We start from the raw sequence: 18889 nt of genomic DNA on the forward strand, positions 1-18889 counted from the left end.
TCTAGTCCTACGAGGGCAATTTCTGGTCTAGAGCATGTTGTTGGGTGCTTCTCCAGTGGGGCTGCTCTGCCTGAGTCAGCGGGTGCGGTCTCTCGATGACTTGTTTCTCTAGGATGGCTTGCGCCCGACGAGTAATTTTCAATTTGCCGAGCCGACGATCTGGTGTTGCCTTCACGGTGAGTGGAGGTTCAGCAATGTTGCTGAGCCGGCGATCCTAGTGGCAGCGGACGGGCTTGTTAGTGGCGAGTCTGCTTCTGATCAACGACAGAGACACGTGGAGGCAAAATCTCATGGTTGTTTCTCTTTTTTAGACGCACATTTAGCCCTTGGATTTTTGTAGTAAGGCTGTAAATATTTTATTTTTAATACACTAGGATGCAATCGGCCCCAATCTTGTAGTTCGGTGTGAGGATAACGCAGGGTTTTGCCAAAAAAATTAAAAAAGGACACTAACTAAAATGGGCTTCAGGGGTTGCTCACTTGGGCTTCACAGTGGCTCGATTTTCGGAACGAAAAATATTCCCTGAAAAATAAAAGGTTTATTATTACAGTCAGAAAAATGGGAAAGAAGACACGCAGCGCACGCCGCGGGGTGGGGGAAGGGAGGGGGTCCCACTCGCAGCCTCACCACGACATCGGCTCCTTTCCTCTCCCGCAAGAAAGAAAGGACAGAGCAAAGCGAAAGGTAACTTGACCAATCCGTCGCCGTCGGCCACGCTCTCTCTCTCCCGGCCAGGGTTTCGAAGCGCGGCGGGCGCGAGGTGGGGACGAAGCAAGCTCGCCGCCGGATCTCGGGTCTCCGCCGCCTCTCGAAACCGTAAGCCCCGGCTGTCAGCCCTCCCCCTCCCCTCTTCGATTCAGCGGCGCCGCTGTCAGTTCAGAAGGTTCCCGTTCCTGCGACGGTGATGTGGGTTCGTAGTTCTAGCCGCTTCTAGGTGCCGCGGTCGCTGCTTGCGGAGCCTTCGCCGCGCGCCGTCGGCTTTACTACTTCCAGCGTCTCGATGCGTGTTCTATTTCGGCTGCTGCTCTTCACCCGGTTCGGTTCCGTGTCGCCTGCCCTGATTCGTGGATTTATGCAAATGCAGCATCGGGGCACTGGTAGGGGCTGTCGGTTTGTGGTTCGTTCCTTCGATTCCAGTCGTAGACCCGGATTTCCCCCGCGGATTCACCTGATTTTGGCTGTGCGGGCGAAGTTTAGTTTGCTGTGACAGGGTTAATACTGAAATTTAGTGCTAGCTGTGCGGGCGAAACTTCAGTTTCAGCGTGCCAGGGAGCCCTGACAGATCATACATCGTTGCTCTGCTGTTGAATTATGTCATCCTCGGTCTGCTAGTCATCCCTGATACAGTTCAGCATTAACCTTCCTGTTGCTCTAATTCTGTTCATTCTTCATATCTGCATATTTATCAGTTTCATATTTCTGGACACAACTTCTCTTCACATCTTGGTTACAGCTCTCTCCTGTGTATTACCTGCCAGGTTAGTTTCTGAAGCAGCGGCCGATGTCTGGGGTTGCAGCAATCTTGCGCCGTTCGTCTCTAGCAGCTGCGGGTGAAAATCTCATGGAGCTGTATGTCGGGCCTTCTATATCTTCCGCTTCATCGAGGGGGTTCAGCAGCTTTGCAAAGCGTCCGGGGAAGCTGGGCACTTCAGTTCTTGGCCACACCAGGGCAGTGGACCGGTTCTCTCGAGTCTCTCCAGCGCCCCTTTCCGCTCACACGGGGACTAAATGGATGATTACTTCAAACAGTAGCTCTAATGCATTGCCAGGACCTTTAGCTGCTTCAAGCATTTGCCGGGCTTACTCGTCAGATGCTGGAATTAAGCCAGAAGTTCCGGTTCCTCCTACCGAAAGCTCCGAGGCTGTCACTACAGGGGCTGGTACTTGGATGGACCTCCTTGAAAATGCTCGCAACTCCACTATAGATGCTACGACTGATGCAGGCAAGAAAGTGAAGGAGATGACTGATGCAGTTACACCCCATGTACAGCAGTTCTTTGAGGCACATCCAGATCTGGAAAAGGTAGTTGTCCCACTTGGAGGAACATTATTTGGTACAGTCATGGCATGGTTTGTCATGCCTGTCATCTTGAAGAGGCTTCATCAGTATGGGTCACAGAATCCTATATCAGCACTTTTGGGGAACTCGACCAAGACTGATGCTTCGTATCCCACCAGCCTTTGGAGTGCATTGGAGGATCCTGCAAAATACTTTATCACATTTATGGCATTTTCAGAGATGTGAGCTTCTCTTTAACTTACCTTGTAGAGCTTTATCACTTTCTATCATGTTCATGTGTTTTTTTCTTAATCTTTTCTTATGCATGCTATTTGATCTGGACTGATGTCTTTCATTTCGCTCTGATGGATACAGATTCACATCTTCTTTAGGAACACTTACTGTAATTGTATGGCAGCGTCGAAGCAGCTGCTGCCTTATAAAAATAATATGCTCTAGATTGACCATATTTCTTTAATATTTGCAAGAAAACAGTTCCATCAAATTCGAGGATGCTTCTTTTACCTATTTTCTTGTTAATGACACCACACTGCAATATTCATTTATGTTCAGCAATTGTATGAATACTTGTGCTTAAGGTTTAGCCTGATAAAAAGTGGCATATTGTGTTCTGCGAATGCTCATTATTTCTGAAATTTTCTCTTCATCAGGGCTGCAGTGATGGCACCAAGCGTAACACCTTATTTTCCACAAGCATTGAGGGGTGCATTTGTTCTCTCTACTGTCTGGTTCCTTCATAGGTGGAAAGCAAACTTTATCACCAAAGCTATGACCAACCAAACTGCCTTAGTTACTGACAGAGCCAGGTTATCAGCATTTAACACAGTGTCATCAATTGGACTGATTGCACTTGGAGTAATGGGTCTTGCTGAGGCTTGTGGTGTAGCTGTTCAATCAATATTAACTGTTGGTGGTGTGGGAGGTAATATTCGGAACAGTTTTGAGGAATAATATGTGATATGCCTATATAATAATCCATTTAGAAATCATCGTCTGCAAAAAAATAAAATTTAATAACCAAGCATAGTGTGTACAAGTAAGCACTGAATAATTGTTTGTTTCGTCATGCCATGTGCTTCTCAGACCAGAATATCTCAGTATCTTCCTTTTCCTTCTGAAAGAATCTTTTACTCCTTACCGAAGCCGCATTGTATTTATTTGGCTTACCCTGCTGTACAAATTAGTTATCATAAATGAGATGTGGTCATTTATGTTTATTAGAATGATATGATACAAGAAATGGATCCATGATGGACCTATTCAGTAGCTGCATAATATGGATCTTGTATAACTTCATGTATATTTATGCTATGCATGCTAAAGTGCAGAAATATATAGGAATGTTACTGTCTTCAGTTATCTGCACTTCAATACTACAGCCATTTCTACTCAGTATGATGACTCCTGATATTTCTTGATTGCACTAGGTAATACTTCGAACAAAACTAAAGTCCTTTTTACTTTGCTGTACGCTGCAGGTGTTGCTACGGCTTTTGCTGCTAGAGATGTCATGGGTAACGTGCTGAATGGGTTCTCCCTACAATTGTCTCAGCCATTCTCAGTTGGAGAATACATAAAGGTGCCTTATCATATATCCGATCACTTTTTCTGGACAAATATTTGCTAGAACCATAAGTTTACCATATGTACTCTGAAATTTCATTAACCTGGAGCTACCATGAGTTATCATATGCACTACGAAATTTCGCTGACCTTGGACTCTCGTATAATTTTCTTATCTAGTGTAGTAGATTTTGGTAACAGTGATGATTGGTTTGCTGTGTGATAAACGCAAGTGGTTGCTAGTAAGTTATCAAACAATAACATTGAGAAATATGAGTTCATGATTATCATCCCCTAGGAGAAAGGAGATGTTCATCTTAAGCTTGAGATATGTGAGGGCATGCTCTGACGAAAATAAACCCGAAATCTTACAGTGTTTAACCGTTACATTACACTCCAGCAAAGTGATACCAATTACCAATTCATGGTCGTTGAGAGGCTTTATGAGGGAGGAAAGAAAGTTGACCCAAGCCATGAAAACCCACTCATACAGTTATAACCACTGTGTTTGTTTTAATGGATAAACACACTTTCCAATATTCCAATTTTCTCACGTATTGTGCTTTCTTGACCGAATGCTACTGTGCTTTCAGCACTTGATAATGTTAGGAGGAAGTATTTTATGTGTTTAATCATATCTTGTTGTCAGTCAGATGCTACCTTATTTCTCACGAAGCCTATGTTTGGAGATAATCATAGATATCCACAGGCCAATTATTACCTTTTGTTGTTATAATTGTGTAATACATAACGTATAGAGGCTCTCAAGTAAAAAAGGAACTGTTGCAGGCTGGGTCAATAGAAGGTACGGTGGTTGAAATAGGACTCACTTCTACATCATTGATCAGTCCAGAAAAGCAACCCTTCACAGTACCCAACTCTCTCTTCTCCAGTCAGGTATCTCACATCTTCTTTTACTGGATACTACTATATCCTTATAGCACACATTATACTTACATGGTGACATGTTATGTGTCACAGTGCATAACATCTTGCATTTTCCATTTGTTGGTCATAATCCTGATTTTGCTGAGTGCGTTGTTTTTCTTGGCACTGGGCGACATGATATCACTCGCTACAGTAGGCTGGATTTCCTCTAGCTAGTAATTTGTGCTGAATTTTTTTTCATGGGTTACTTAAGGCAACTTGAATGAACCACTTTGCACATTTGGATGTATATCTTATACATATGATCCTGGAACCATCTTATATGCAATATTCCAGTACTTGAAGTACTAATACCCTTAATATCTTTAGTCAATGTGATAATCACTAGACACACCATAAGCAACATAGGAAATTGCAATGTGGTAATTTCGCATGTGTATCTCATGCAATTGCAATTTTTTATGATTAGCGATGGTTACTATAGCTCAAGATGAACAAATTAAGAACTTAGCGACCACAGTAGTTAGCCATTTATCCTGCTAAAGCTTGCTACTGTTTACTGAAACTTAATATGTTAGGATTTTACCAAGACCACAATGTGTGGGAACTTTTTGCATGGGGTGCACCTTTTTAACAGTTTATGATTTTCTAATAGTGATCTGTTCTATTTTTAGCCTCGTTCCAGATGTAGTGGAATTGGGAGTAGAAAAGTTATTCAAACGTTTTCATTCTTTTTCTTTTGACCATGTCGTTTTCGTTCATTCTTTAGTTAAAATATCCTAGAAAGATGACAATGCATGTGGAGAATATTGTTGCTTGTTTTCGTCAGTGTATTATTTATGTCTTGCTGTTATTGAATAGGATTATCAGTACCAGCGGGGACCTACCTTCTTACATGGGGTTCTTTGAATAATTTGCAGATTATAGTGAACAGGTCACGTGCTAAATCGCGAGTTAGTGTTACCAGGATTCCTATAAGACTTGAGGACATTCAGAAGGTTCCAGCATTTTCAGAGGAGATAAGGGCTATGTTAAGATCCAACCCAAAAGTTATCTTGGAAACAGATGCTCCTTACTGCTATCTCTCAAAATTGGAAGATTCATATGGAGAGCTCGTCATAGGGTGCATCCTCCAAAAAATGGTGCGTTAAATTTATTATTTTTCATAGCTATTATGTTGGATTTTGGTAAGGTATTTGTTTGGATGACAAGATTAAGAAAAACAGTGGCTTAATTCTCACAGTAAGCGCCAGATAAAGGTCAAATGGTGATGACCTGGCAACACTGGTTGTATATTGTACTTGTACATGCATGTTTCTCTTAGACCCTGGCCCGTGATCGAAAGTGGAAGAGAAGATATGATGTGAAATGTTGTGTATCTCTTTGCATCAATGCCTTTAGCATAAAATGGTGATCAACACTTACTAGATTGCATCATATCAACCTGTTCTGTTGAATCCAAGTTGTAAGTTGCAGTTGCTACTGGTGCTCTGGAGCTGTGCTGCAACAAGACCGGGAAATATGATCCAAAGTACCCTTGTCTTCTCGAAATGAACATAACACCATTTTTTGTCAGAGTCTGTCCAACTTAATGCAGTTTGATGTTCCACAGTAATGCAGTACCTACCTATTTACTAATAGGATGCTTGTAGTCGCTTATATATCTCCCTCAGTTATTCATAGTTTGGTTATTATCCAGAATTCACCACAAGGGCATATCAACGTAGAACAATGCTCTTACTGTGCTGTAACCTGTTGACTAGTGAGTTTAGAATACTTATCGTCCTTCGTCTTCTTTATCTTTTTGTTTCTTGACATGAATTTCTGGCACATTTCAGAAAAAGGACGAGTTACTATATGCAGAACAAGACATTCTTTTGGGAGCTGCAAAGATTATCAAGTCACATGGCGTTGAATTTGGGCGCATCACCACACAGTGATGTTGATTCTGATGTTTCTCAATCTCAAGTAGGGTAAGTGTTTTATTATTTGGCTGCTGTACCCTGTAGATGAACTATCCAAGATACATTAGTAGCCGTCATAACTAAATTTGCGAATTGTTGTATCTAAACCGTGTGTGTTTTCTCTCATGGGTTTGTTTGGTTTGGGTTGTAAATGGGCTGAGTTTGACAACAGGTTGGTTTAGTTCGGTTTCTTGTAGAGAACAGCTGGGTATGGTCAGGTACGGTCTTGAACAGTTCTGGTTCCAGCCAAGTTAAACCCATGGTTCACAATCGGTTGGGGAGATCGGCTTGCAGGTTTGCAGGCCTACAGTCTCTCTCCCACGATGGCCCTTCCAATTTCTCAAATCCTCTATAGCCGCAGCCTCCCCTGCATGTCGGCCATGCCTCTGACCGCCGCCACTCGCCTGCCCCGCCTCTGCGACTTCAGCCATCACCATTTGCGTGCAGCTTGCTGGCCCTGCCTCCAGGAGCCTGAGCAGCTGCAGTACACGGTTGAGATGGGGTGGGGGTGGCAACAATGAAGGGGTGGTGTCAGGCGAGAAGGAATGGCGGTGGATGGCAAAATGAAGCAACTGAAAAGATAAGGTGGCGCTGGCGGTGGAGGAGTTGCAACAAAAGAGGAGGATGAGTCGTTGAGCTCTCTGGGCTTGGCAAGGACACCTACCTGGCTGATGCATCGACCCACTAGAGCGAACTGTTTTCAACCGATTTAACTAAATGGTTTAAACCCACGGGTGGGAGCTAGGTTTAGTTTGGTTTGGGTGGAAAGATCGACTGGTTTTGTTTTGGTTGGGCTGATAAAAGTATCGAATGGGTTTAGTTTTTTTTTTTTGCGAATTCGAATGGGTTTAGTTTGAATTGGGTTGACAGACATATTTGTGCGGGTTCAGTTGAAGTATGGTTCAGTTTTCAAACCATTGCCAGGTTCTCATAACGTATCAAACTGTTAAGTGTTTTTTTTTCATTCACTCATTTGTGGAATTTACCATTTCTAGCTCAAATGTGACGCCACTTTATGGTTTCAGTTCCTCACAAACTGAAAAGCTGCCCATAGACATTTAGCATGCAGAAAATTTGAACTGTCCTTTTAGATGTGCATGCATGTTTCTTTCTCTGTGGGTTAATGTAATCTCTATATATCGCATGCCCTAGAGGTTAACATGTCAAGACATGCAATGATGCAAGTAGTATGCAGCTTGCCTCTGGCCTCTTATTTCAGTTGGTTCTGTTTCTAAGCAAACATGATTGGATTGGATGAACGATTTTCTTTTTTCATTTGTCTTATATAATAGACTTTGGCTGCCTAATACATTATATATTGGGATAATATAAGAAAACATGATTGGGTGGACTATTTTTTTTTTTCTTCTGGCCTTCTATACAGTAATAGAGTTGGTTTGCTTACATTACTTGGATAAGTAAGATCTGTACATTCTTTGACGAGTGAATTGCATCTTTGGCAGGTGAATCTCGTTAGTCTGCAGGAGTACATACGCGGTGGGTAGGAAATTTTGCTTGGTGTGCGAAGGCAAGGACCTCAGTCTTTCATGTCTTCAAACCGTCGACTGCATATACGAATGTTTCATTTGGAACAAAGGTCAAGTTTCCACTTTTGTTGCCGGAGAATATCACTGTCAACCTGTTAAACTTTTTTGCTATGTTTGCTGATACTGGTTAGCGGGTAGGTTACCCTGTTTCGTTTAGTGTTAGCTGTGGTAACTTGATGGATGTCTGACTCTCGTAGCTTATCATCATGATCCACCTGAAGCCTTGCCCGGTTTACCAGCCGCATCAGGGACCAGCATTTTCCCATATGTGGCCTTGGAACTCTAAATGCTGGAACATGTTGATGCGTGTAATTGTTGCTTTGGACGCATAAATAGACGTGATGGCAGCTTTGTCCTGAATCGGGCTGTCGGGGACATGTATGACACGCGTCGTTTGTTCAAGCTGTTTTTTAATTTCTAGATCTGCGTGCCTTTGAATTGATGATCCTATTCGTACTACGGTAAACAACCAGTTCAAGCTACATTGAAAATTATAGTATCTAATAAAGAGTGCAAATTTCAGAATAAATTTTAGGGCTAGAGTGTAGACTTTCAGAACGAGCGTGTAGCTCGGTGGCTGTGGTTGGCGGTGGCCACACAGCCCGCCCGGGATCGATTCCCAGTGGGAGCGATTTTCCGGGTGTCTCACCGGGGGCTCTGCCCCAGAATAAAAGATATTAGTTTCCTCCCGCGGTTCGGTTAGAGGTATTGCAGTGCTTCCCACTGCCATAGGGTTTAACCCTGGAGTTGACTAGGCTCGCGGTTTAGTACGTGTGCTATCTAGCTTGTGCACTAGGGGTGTGTGTGCGTGTGGTGTGCGTGTGGAGTGTGTTAGTGCATAAGTTCAGATACTACAGCTGTACTAAGTTGAGGAAATCTCAAAAAAAAAAAAAAAAAAAAAAAAAAAAAGAACGAGGGAGTATGCTTCTTCTATTCGTATGCTTGAGTAGTACTTTGCTCTATTCGTATGCTTGAGTAGTACGTACTTTGCTTCAACGCTGAGTATATCATGAAGAGAACAATGTGCTTCATCAAAAAATCAAAATGATTAGCAGTAAAGTAACGGCGTCTAGCAGTGTGGACACTGCTAGTCTACTACTCAATCAATAAACAATGACTGTAGACGTATCTAACTCATTAACATTGCAGAGGTAGGATACTAAAATAATCTCAAGTTTGGCAGGACCTTTGCTCTGATATCTTGGACTAGGATAGAATCAGGAGCAGATATGAATCAAACTAGGACGGTCGGCATGTGACGTCCTTTTCTTGGCCATGTGCACGCTGAAAGATGAAATCGTTTTTAAGCGTGGCGGTGCGCCACCTGTTGAATCCCGCCTGAGCGAGCATTTATAGATCTGCTGCTGATGGTTCGGTCGAATCAATGGACACTCTCTACATGACCTTGATTAATTATGATGGGGAGCATGGGTGCCGGTAGATTTGGTCGTCCGTATTGCGAGAAAGCAAGCGAATTCCCTGTACAAGCTGTCGCTGGGTATGTTCTTCCTTTTGCCGTGGCCATAGCTAGCCAAGCCGAGTACCAGAACCGACGCAGGGATCCGATTTCGTACATAAACACACGTCCCCCGCAAGGGCCACACCAGAACCGTGTTCCCATCCCCTCCATGTTGACTCAATGCCTGGATCTTGTCACTGAAAGCCTGAATCCAAGCTTTCCCCAAAATCCAAATCCCAGCCCCACACCACTTCGCTACAGCCTCATCACAGGGAGCGAACCTGCACGGCCTCATCCGTCACCGTCGACCCTGTGGGGGCAGCAAGTGGCGCGAGCGATGGCCGGAAGTCCGGCCAAAAGCTCGAGTCCTTGTACCTGGTGACTCGTGAAGCAACGAACACGGCAGGAGATGACCAAACGAGGGTCTCGTTTGTTATCTTCCAGCAAGAATTACAGGTAGAGAAAAAATTTATAGAATCGTCCTACTCTCCTCTGTCTGGACAGACTAAACTACTTGGCTGAACTCGCCGTCCCTGCAGACGCCCACGTCGATGGTCATCGTCTTCCTCGCACCCTTGGGCGACGACATCACTCTACAGCAGTTCCTCCTCGGTGACTGCAACATCCATGTGAGCGAAGCATCAGAAAACTTGCTAAACAAAGCATAATCATAAATCAATGTCTGAGAACAGGACATTGCATCAGCAATCATTAATTAGCATACAACATTCCCGCAGATAGTCAACCAACCAAACCTAGTATGCAATTATCAAACGTTTATGGTTTGCTAAAATTTCTAGATTTGACATTGCAGTTCACCACTTGCCCGAATGCTACTGTTTGGCAAAATAATGTCTTGCTAAACCTTGCATATTACTAGATTGATGATCAGTGTCTTAATTTTAAACAGCAATTGGCCATGTTGAGTCGTTGTATACTGATGAAATGAAAAGGAGGAGGAATTGAATTGGTAGTTGGTACTAGAAGAAGAATTACCCGGTCCCATATCCCCGGGTCAGGCTTCTTGAGCACGACGATGCGGTCGAGATGCGCGTCCGGGTCGGTGATATTCCAGCGGCACGGTGGCCGCGTCTCGTTGGCGGGGCGCCACCGCTGGTAGCGCGTGACCGTTGTCTCCCCGCCGCCGCGCGCGTCCGGCGTGAGGTAGTAGACGGCGGGCTTGTGGCACGGGGTGCGCGCGAGTGGCCTGGTGTTGAACGCGTAGGCGGTGTAGTCGGCGCGGCGGTACCAGTTGAGGAACGTCCTGGCCGGCATCTCCATCTCCCTCGGCGAGGTGACGCCCCTGGACACGAGCACGGCGAAGCCCCAGGCCACGGACACCGTCCAGCGGTTGGCGCCGTCGTAGCAGATGGACTGCTGCATTATCCCCGCCGGGTCGAGCTTGACGGGCCCGGCGAAGAGCCTGCGGACCGCGGCGGGCCGGGAGGGAGAGTTTGGGAATAGTGGCGCGACGACGTCGAGGTGGTGCAGGGTGACGATGGGGGCCACGGGGTGCGCGGCGAGGAGGCCGAGGAGGTCCCCGTAGACGTCGTACTGGTGGAAGCCGGGGTGCTTGGTGAGCGGCACGCCGAGCTCCGCCATGCAGGCCTGGATCCGGTCGTCGCTGCCGTAGAGCGCCGGGTAGCGGCGGATGCAGCCGTCCTGGATCCGCGCGAGGGACTCGGCCAGCGGGCGGCTGATGGCGAACCCGCCGCCGCCGTAGGCCATCCCGTAGGAGAAGTAGATGTTCTGCAGGTGGCTCTCGGAGAGGGACCCGATGTAGTAGGGCTGGCGGTGGTCGAATTTGTTGAGGACGGCGAGGAGGTTGTCCGGGAAGAAGACGGTGTCGTCGTCGCCCATGACGAACCAGTGCACGTTGGGGAGGTTCAGGCGGAAGGTCTCGGAGACGATGCGCGAGATGCGGATGGCGGAGCGGTGGCCCCGGCGGTGCGTGTAGGGGAAGGCGGCGGTGTCGGAGGAGATTTTGAGGGCGGGGAGGCCGGTGGCGGAGGTGGAGAGGTTGGAGTCGGGGACGGCGCGGTCTAGCCAGACGTACCCGCGCATGGCGCCCCGCGGCCGCCACCACGTCTTGATGTACTCCTTGCGCTTGTCCCAGTACCGCGCCGACGCCGCGATGCCGAACACCACGTGCTGCAGCGTCGTGGCCGTGGCGGTGGTGGTGGTGGCGGTGGCGGCGGCGGTGCGGTTGGTGGTGGAGAGGCGGGCGGTGGTGGAGTCGGGCGGGCAGTTGGAGGAGGAGGTGGCGGCGGAGGAGGCGGCGGAGGCGAGGAGGAGGTGGAGGGTGTAGAAGAAGTAGAGGGCGGTGAGGGGGAGGAGGAGCAGGAGGAGGAAGCGGAGGAAGGAGCCGGTGGCGGTCTCCTTCCCGGCGGCGGCGCCGCCGCCTCCCTTCATCCCTGGCGCCGTGGCTGCCGCCGCCGCCCGCCGGCGTGGTGGAGGTGGCAACGGTCGGCGGCAAATGCAGTTCCGGTTTGACTCTCGCCCTGGGCCGCGGCGGGTGGGGTGGATGGGGTAGACTGGTGGACTGACTTGGTACCGGAGCGAGTGAGATTTGGGCGATTTACACGGTGCGTGGAGAGAGTGCCAGGTCGCCCATGGATCGGCCCCCGCGTCTTGCTCTGCTTCTGGTTCTGGTTCTTGCGCGGCGCAGCTCCTACCTCGTTCTCTCACTCCTCTTCTCTTCCTGTGGGTGCGGCGGAGTGGGTGTGGTTTGGCACCTTTCTTCCCGTGCCGGTGCTGCACTGCCTGCATGTCCCGTCGCTAATCAAGTTCATTTAGTTTCCTGTTTATTTAAGGAAAAGTGTTGTCTGGGGGTGATGATTACCTGCCTGTGACGACGCTGTTTTCTTCTTCTGCGTACGGATCACAGAACGGGTTAATTTTGGGCTGGCCGTTTGCGCATAATCCGACCTGGATATTTACGAACCAGGAAAGGTGTATTGACGCACCAGCTACTGTTGCTATATTTGTGCGAACGGGTGTTTCAGATTAAGGGGCGCTCTGATTTGGAGTTCGAAACACTGATCGACTTTACATTACACTGAGAGATCGTTTGGTATCCATCATTTGAGTCTGGAATCCTTAAATTTATTTTAAAATTCCATATGTGGGCTATTTGGTTGCCACAGAATTGGACCATCATTTCATTTAGGAAATCCAGCAAAATGATGTCATGTGTAATCACAATTCCGAGCTGAAACATGTCATTCATAATTCCTGTGGCAACCAAACAAATTCAATATTGAATTCTACTGTCATTTACAATTCTTGTGGCAACCAAACAAGTGTTCATTTCTGAAATTACAATGTAAATGAAATGAATACTCAAAATGCTACAAATGAAATGAAAACCTAGCTTCCAAACGACTTCTGAGTGTAATGAAATCAGCATGTGTTCGCTTCCATAAACATTTTGGCCTAGTTTGGCAACAAAAAATATTTTTAAAACTCAAGTATTACAGCCACAGTACTTTGCGTATCCTCTGGTAAGACTTTAGATTCAGAGCAAGAGGTCTAGAGCTGTATCTCCAATACTTCAAAATAGCATGTTTTGAGGCATAGTGAAGTATTAATACCGCAGTCTTTAGTCACATACGAACACAGCGAAGTATTTAAAATTGTGGTGTGGTATTTTGAGAGTGTCGATGCTTCAAAAAGACTTTGCTACCAAGCACAACCTTCTTCTCTTCTCGTGGTGATAATTTCACCTCATGCATATAGTCTAAGATTGGCCTTCCCTGTTTTGCAAGTTTGAATCAAATTAATAATGCGATAGCAGAGAGCACGCATGCAGAAGAGCGTGTTGGGTCTGGTTAGAAGATGCTGGTGAAACGTTAGTGAACGCCTGCCTTATTCACTAGTGCTCACGCCTCTATCTGGCGAAATGGACTAGTAGAACGCGTCATATTTAGTTTTCGCCATCGCTTGGATTCTTAGTATGTGACACCCACCTGGGGGCCAGGACACCCCCTCCCAGAGCCGGTTCTTACCCGTTGATGCCCCTTTATGACCTAGGAGTTGTCTTCATGTCCCCTACCCCCATGTGAAAGCAGTCGAGCTCCGCTCGAAGATCCAATAGATGGAGCAGCCGGCCATTGATAGTTAAATCTTTAGATATAGAGAAGAATCGATCTGGAAACCTCATCCTAAACTTACTTCTGAATAGGTTCGAGCGCTTCCATTTCAATGTGTCTTTCCAAAAATCTTTGGTATGCCTTTTGATGGTCAAAAGGTTTGTTTGAGACCCAAGATGCTCTATTAGATAAGGACAAAAATTACAAGACAACCCAAAACATGACCTAAAAAAAGCAATTACAAACCAGTCCCTAAACTTTGCAAGAAGGCCCTAAAGGGAAAATAAAAAAACACGATCATGTACAAACATCATCTTCTTCACTAATCCAGGGCCACCCCAACCGGGGATGAAACCACTTGGTGTGATGATGTCGCCACTCTGCCACTTCCAACACCTTGAGGACGTAGATGACCTGGATGCTAGAAGAAATATGCACCGCCTCCCTTCTTGCCAACCTTGGCCCGAGAGGAATTCTTGAAAGAGCCACATTTAGGCCAGAGGATTCAACTGCATGGATACCGGCAACCGACGAAGCGCACCATAGTTCTAGATGCATGTCGATGATGATGAGCATGGGACCAATCGAGAAGATTGGGGGCTTGCTCCATCTCCACCTTCACTCCTATCACCATGACAACGGCAACAACAAAGGAGAGGGATAGGACAAACCTCCAGACACTCCCGTTCCACCTCACCCCTCCTCCTCAATGGAGGCGAGAAGAAAGTGGACAAGGGAGAGGGGCGACGAGATTATTTAAGAATCTCCTGCTGAATCCACACACAAACGACGTCTTCCATGGAAGCCGACCAGAGAAAGGATGTTTCCAATGTCCAATGCCGCTCGGGGACGTCATATCAAAGCCTCGATATGGCACAAGGCCAAACACCACAAGGGAAAACACAACCTTAAAACTAAACCTAACCCTAACATCTGCGGCAGCAACCCCACCAACCTATCCCATCATCACACCGAGTGCCATTGCATGATCGATGGTACTCCGATAATGGGTGCCTCACGGTGGGGAGAGAGAGCCATAGGGCAAGGATTCATCGGAACCAGGACGCACGAGTTACCTAGTTTCGGAAACCTCACTATGGTGGTGAGGTCCTACTGCTGCTTGTCTGGAATTATTCAGGAGACAGGTGCGAGATTACAATAGGTTGAGTTGTCCCTCAAGGGCTCCCAAGATTTAGCTTATAAAGGCGTCAGGATCTAGGGTTTACAAGGAGTAGTCCAAGTCGAACTCTACCAACACTAACATAATTGATATAACTTGCTGTATCCGAAAGGATTCAGCTAACCTATGTCGGAATTGTTCCGGCTCGTTATGATGATGATGGATCCGGCTAGAGATTCTGATCCTGGACTCCCCATCTTGGTCAATGGGCAACTAGGCTGCCCGGTTGGGCCATAGGCGCATCCACCATCTGTGGGTCACCGGACTTGCCGGAATTGGTCCACGTTGTTGGTATACACATGGAGTATATCCACAATAGTAGCCTTATAGTTCTTTGAGATTCCAGGATTCTTCCGCCTAGTGCAGGCCATGCCCTTTCTTCGTCTTATATCTTTAGGGCAGATCATGCTTGAACCTTGGAGAACTCCATATTTTAAAATAGTTTCCGCCTGACAGTCTAAGTCTAGGCGGAATCTTATCTTCTTCTTCAAAGTGGTATACATCGATTAGATCCTTGAAATGTTCCTTCCACTGTCATTTCGCGAAATCCCGCATCTTTGAATAGGAATTACCGCATACTTACCTGGAATCTAGGGTAAAATTTCCGCTCCGCCTAATTTGATATCAGATGTAAGCGTTCTAACGGTAACAAATCTTTGTGGCTGATTTTACTGCTAGGGTTTTGGACACGTGCCGGTAATCCGACGATTATGATGAATGTGTTTCGATCCCAGGATGTGGAGCACGAATCTCCGTCATTATTAGCTCTCTAGCTAGTGTCGCTTCTGAGTTCATCACACCACCACGTTGGAGCTTCGTTGTTGTTGATGCATCGCGAGTACCTAACTTCAGCGAGCCACCGCACGGAAGCCCCATCGCAGACGTCTTGCTCCACCGTGACCGCCATTCCGGCAAGTCCTTATTTTTCGAAGATTATTTCATCCTATATGTTATTATCTATTCATGTTTATTCTTGTTTTATTTAGACTTTTTGATTGATTCCGATCATATTTAATTATTGATTTCAACTTTTTTTTAATTTGAAATACCGTTGCACTATGTTATGGTTAAACATAATAAGATTGATTAGTATTTGTGTTACAATATATTTTGAATCATATGGATATAGGGAAACACTTCTTTTAACGGGGAAAAGGCTTTGCCCCAATTCCATTAATTAAGGAGTTGCGATAACAAAAGAGTAAAAAAATACTACAAAGGAGCCTACTCTCCCGATATGATTTCACTCAAACGCTTGGTACCCACAGTGATCCCAAAAGCGGTTAGCCTCTTTTTGATTTTTTGTTTCTAGAAGGATAAGAGGACACTCGAGTTTATTTCATTCCAAATCTCCCAAGAAACAAGCATGGCAAGGGATATCATGACCTTCCGGTTAAGAGTAGATACTGACATCTTCACCACCATGCCTTGAAAGATAGCATTGACCATTGTTGGAGGTCTAGTGGGTGGAGATCCATCCAATCTTTAATGAATACCCAAAAGCGGATGGAGAAGCGGCAATTTACAAGGAGGTGATTGATCAATTTAAGAGCTTGCTTGGAAAGTAGACAAATGCCACAATTTGGCCAACCATAATTGGCTAAACAGTCGTCCGTCCACAAACGTTATTGGAGAGCAAGCCAAGCGAAGAACTTGATTTTCAGTGGGGCTCAATTCTTCCAAACCTGTCTATTCATGTTGGAGAGCATTGTACCCAAAAATGGCGCATTGTATGCTAAGGAAGCGGAGTAATCTCCATTGGTCAAAAGATTCCAAATGATGGTGTCATCAACGGTGGCATTGAGGTGCAGATCCCTTAGTTGGATCCAAAGGTCAATGAATTGTTGAATAGTATGTTTCAAAGTGAAAGCTTCATCCATGGTGATTTTTCCTATCCATGTGTTTTCCTCCAACGCTTTAGAAACTCTCCACTTCATACTTTTAGGGACTTGAAGATTAATGAGGCAATCTCTTTCGGTTTCCTTTTATCAAGGCAAGGAGCCTCCCACAAAGGAGCTTTCTTTCTGTTGCCAATCGTGATCGATGTAGCGACGTAGAAGAAATTTATATCATCGACGTTGGAGGGGTTCCCGGTCCCCACCCAATTTTTCTAGGCTATTTGCACTCAACCCAAGGCCGCCTTAATCTTAACACTTTTGCAAACTTTTCAGTGTTTAGCACACCAAGGCCCCCAAGATTCTTGGGAAGGCAAACTGTTTCCCAAATGACCTTGCATTGAGCACATGTGGTCTTGTTGGTGCGGACCAAAGAATTGCTCACTTCAACTTGTTGATTTACTTGATGGTATCTTGATGCACATGAGATGGAGTCAAGTGGTAGATCGTTTTTGTGGGGTGAGGACCAATTTTACTAAGGATGTACAGCCGGCCATGTATGAATTTTCCACTCCACGGGTAACTTGCCGGCAACCTTGTCTTCAAGGCGTTGGAAATCAATTCTTCTGAGGCACCAAACCGAGAACGGGAGGACAAGATATCTCATGAAAAGACCTCTTTCCTTTTCCCCGTCTACAGTGAAAAGGCGATTGTTTGGGCGATTCCGCGCGACCAGGCTCGCCGCCGGCGATCCGGTGGATCCCTCGCCCTCCGGGACGGGGAATCTACGGATCCCGGTGTGCTTATAGCTTAGGTGTGTGTGGGTGGCTAGCTGGCGGCGCTGTGGAGGGTCTGGCGGCGCCGGAGTGGCTTCTTTTGATGGCAGTGGTTCCCTCCTCCGTTGGTGCGGCTCCCGTGGAGCTCCGCCGCGGATCTGCTGTCCTCTTCTCGCTCGAGGCTCGGCGGAGCTCTCGAGTGGCTCTTCCCCGCGCCGGTGGCCGTGGGACGGCGGTGCCGGCTTGTGTAGATCTCGAAGGTTCGTGTGTGTCTGTCCAAGATCGCCTCGTCGTCTGCGGTGCAAGATGGAGGCGCCCTGGTGCCGAGGAGCGTCGACCCCCCGACCGCTTGGGGTCTCCTTCCAGTCCAAGGCTTCTTGGAGGAGTGGCGGTCGGCCATGCCGGCGTAGCGTGTTGCTTCACGGAGACGAAGCGGAAGCCCAGGAGGACCTCCTTTGTATTTTTCTTTGTTTCTGGGTTTTTCTGTAAGAATCTTGGATAAATGCATATCGATCCTTTCCGCAAAAAAAAAAGAAGATATCTCATGAAAAGTGTAGTGTGCAGAGAGACCGGAAGGATGTCAGGGGTTTCCACATCCAATTCAAACGACGGGAGCTCTTGTAAAGTATGTATAAAGATCAGCCACTTCGCCAAAACCCCTGGAAGGCAGAACCGCAGAAGATAGGTTTTTGAGTGTGGCCTTTTTTGCGTATCCAAAAAGGCAGCGGCTTCCAGGAACACAAAACAGTTGCTAGAGCTTAGCCGTACGTATCGTCTTCTCATCTCATCCATTTTCCAGATTGCGTTCAGTTGTTCAAGCTACGTCGTCTTGCCCGAAGCGGTGGCGTGTGGCATGTCCGCGTGTGCTATATCGACTTGGACCTGAAAGCTGAGACTTCTGCCCAAGCTCAGTAATCAGAAGTATGCGAGTACGTCAATCTTGCATGATTGCTGTGTACATGAACTTTTGGACTGTCTGAAATTCACGTGGTGCTGTTGGGTTATGGCCGTATGGGGTCTCGTGTCTGTCTATTTGCTCTACATAACTAGGTGCGCCGAAAATTAAAAGCCAGAGGCCGGACCCGAATTTAACGATGGCATACTGCCAAACAAAACCAAATTAGTGCGATTATTATAATAAAGAGAAGATAATGTGATTCTCCTACACTACCTAGGACTATATAAAAATGTCGATGGCTATGGCACCACGGGAAAGGAAAGGACCATGAAAGGGACGGGGCAGCTCGATCCTACTGCCTACAATGGAGAGCACTGGATCATCAGCAATCATCACGCCTACCCCCCGACAAATATTATACTACTACCTCTATTCATAAAATAATGTTGGAGATATGTCTAAATTTAGATATATATAGCTATGCACTAAAGAGTATCTAGACAGAAGTTTAAATTTAAACAAATTTGGAGCATCTTTTTATAGATAGAGTAACGACGATAGGATCCCAAACGTACTGTAAATAGTCCTTCGGCCCCGTAGAACACGGATGCTCCATATCTCAAACGTACACGAGTTAATACGTGTGGGTTTTTTTATAGGAAAATCA

At 46.4% G+C, this 18889-nt stretch overlaps 2 protein-coding genes across 2 annotated transcripts; one reads left to right on the plus strand and one right to left on the minus strand.

Annotated features, from left to right (window-relative positions):
* The first annotated feature begins 659 nt into the window (after nucleotides 1–659).
* LOC127336451 (mechanosensitive ion channel protein 1, mitochondrial) lies at nucleotides 660–8343 on the plus strand. Its single transcript, XM_051363257.2, has 8 exons — nucleotides 660–817; nucleotides 1480–2242; nucleotides 2672–2943; nucleotides 3500–3600; nucleotides 4374–4481; nucleotides 5393–5614; nucleotides 6311–6445; nucleotides 7900–8343. Exons 2-7 carry the CDS (start codon nucleotides 1503–1505, stop codon nucleotides 6410–6412), a joined length of 1545 nt encoding a protein of 514 aa, XP_051219217.1. The 5' UTR covers nucleotides 660–817; nucleotides 1480–1502; the 3' UTR covers nucleotides 6413–6445; nucleotides 7900–8343.
* Nucleotides 8344–9852: 1509 nt separating this feature from the next.
* On the minus strand, nucleotides 9853–12174 carry LOC127336452 (uncharacterized). Its single transcript, XM_051363258.1, has 2 exons — nucleotides 10439–12174; nucleotides 9853–10058 (listed from the first exon to the last, which is right to left on the minus strand). Exons 1-2 carry the CDS (start codon nucleotides 11852–11854, stop codon nucleotides 9948–9950), a joined length of 1527 nt encoding a protein of 508 aa, XP_051219218.1. The 5' UTR covers nucleotides 11855–12174; the 3' UTR covers nucleotides 9853–9947.
* Between the last annotated feature and the right edge of the window lie 6715 nt (nucleotides 12175–18889).

The sequence above is a fragment of the Lolium perenne genome, chromosome 2 (genome assembly GCF_019359855.2).
Source record: "Lolium perenne isolate Kyuss_39 chromosome 2, Kyuss_2.0, whole genome shotgun sequence".
Classification (NCBI taxonomy): domain Eukaryota; kingdom Viridiplantae; phylum Streptophyta; class Magnoliopsida; order Poales; family Poaceae; genus Lolium; species Lolium perenne.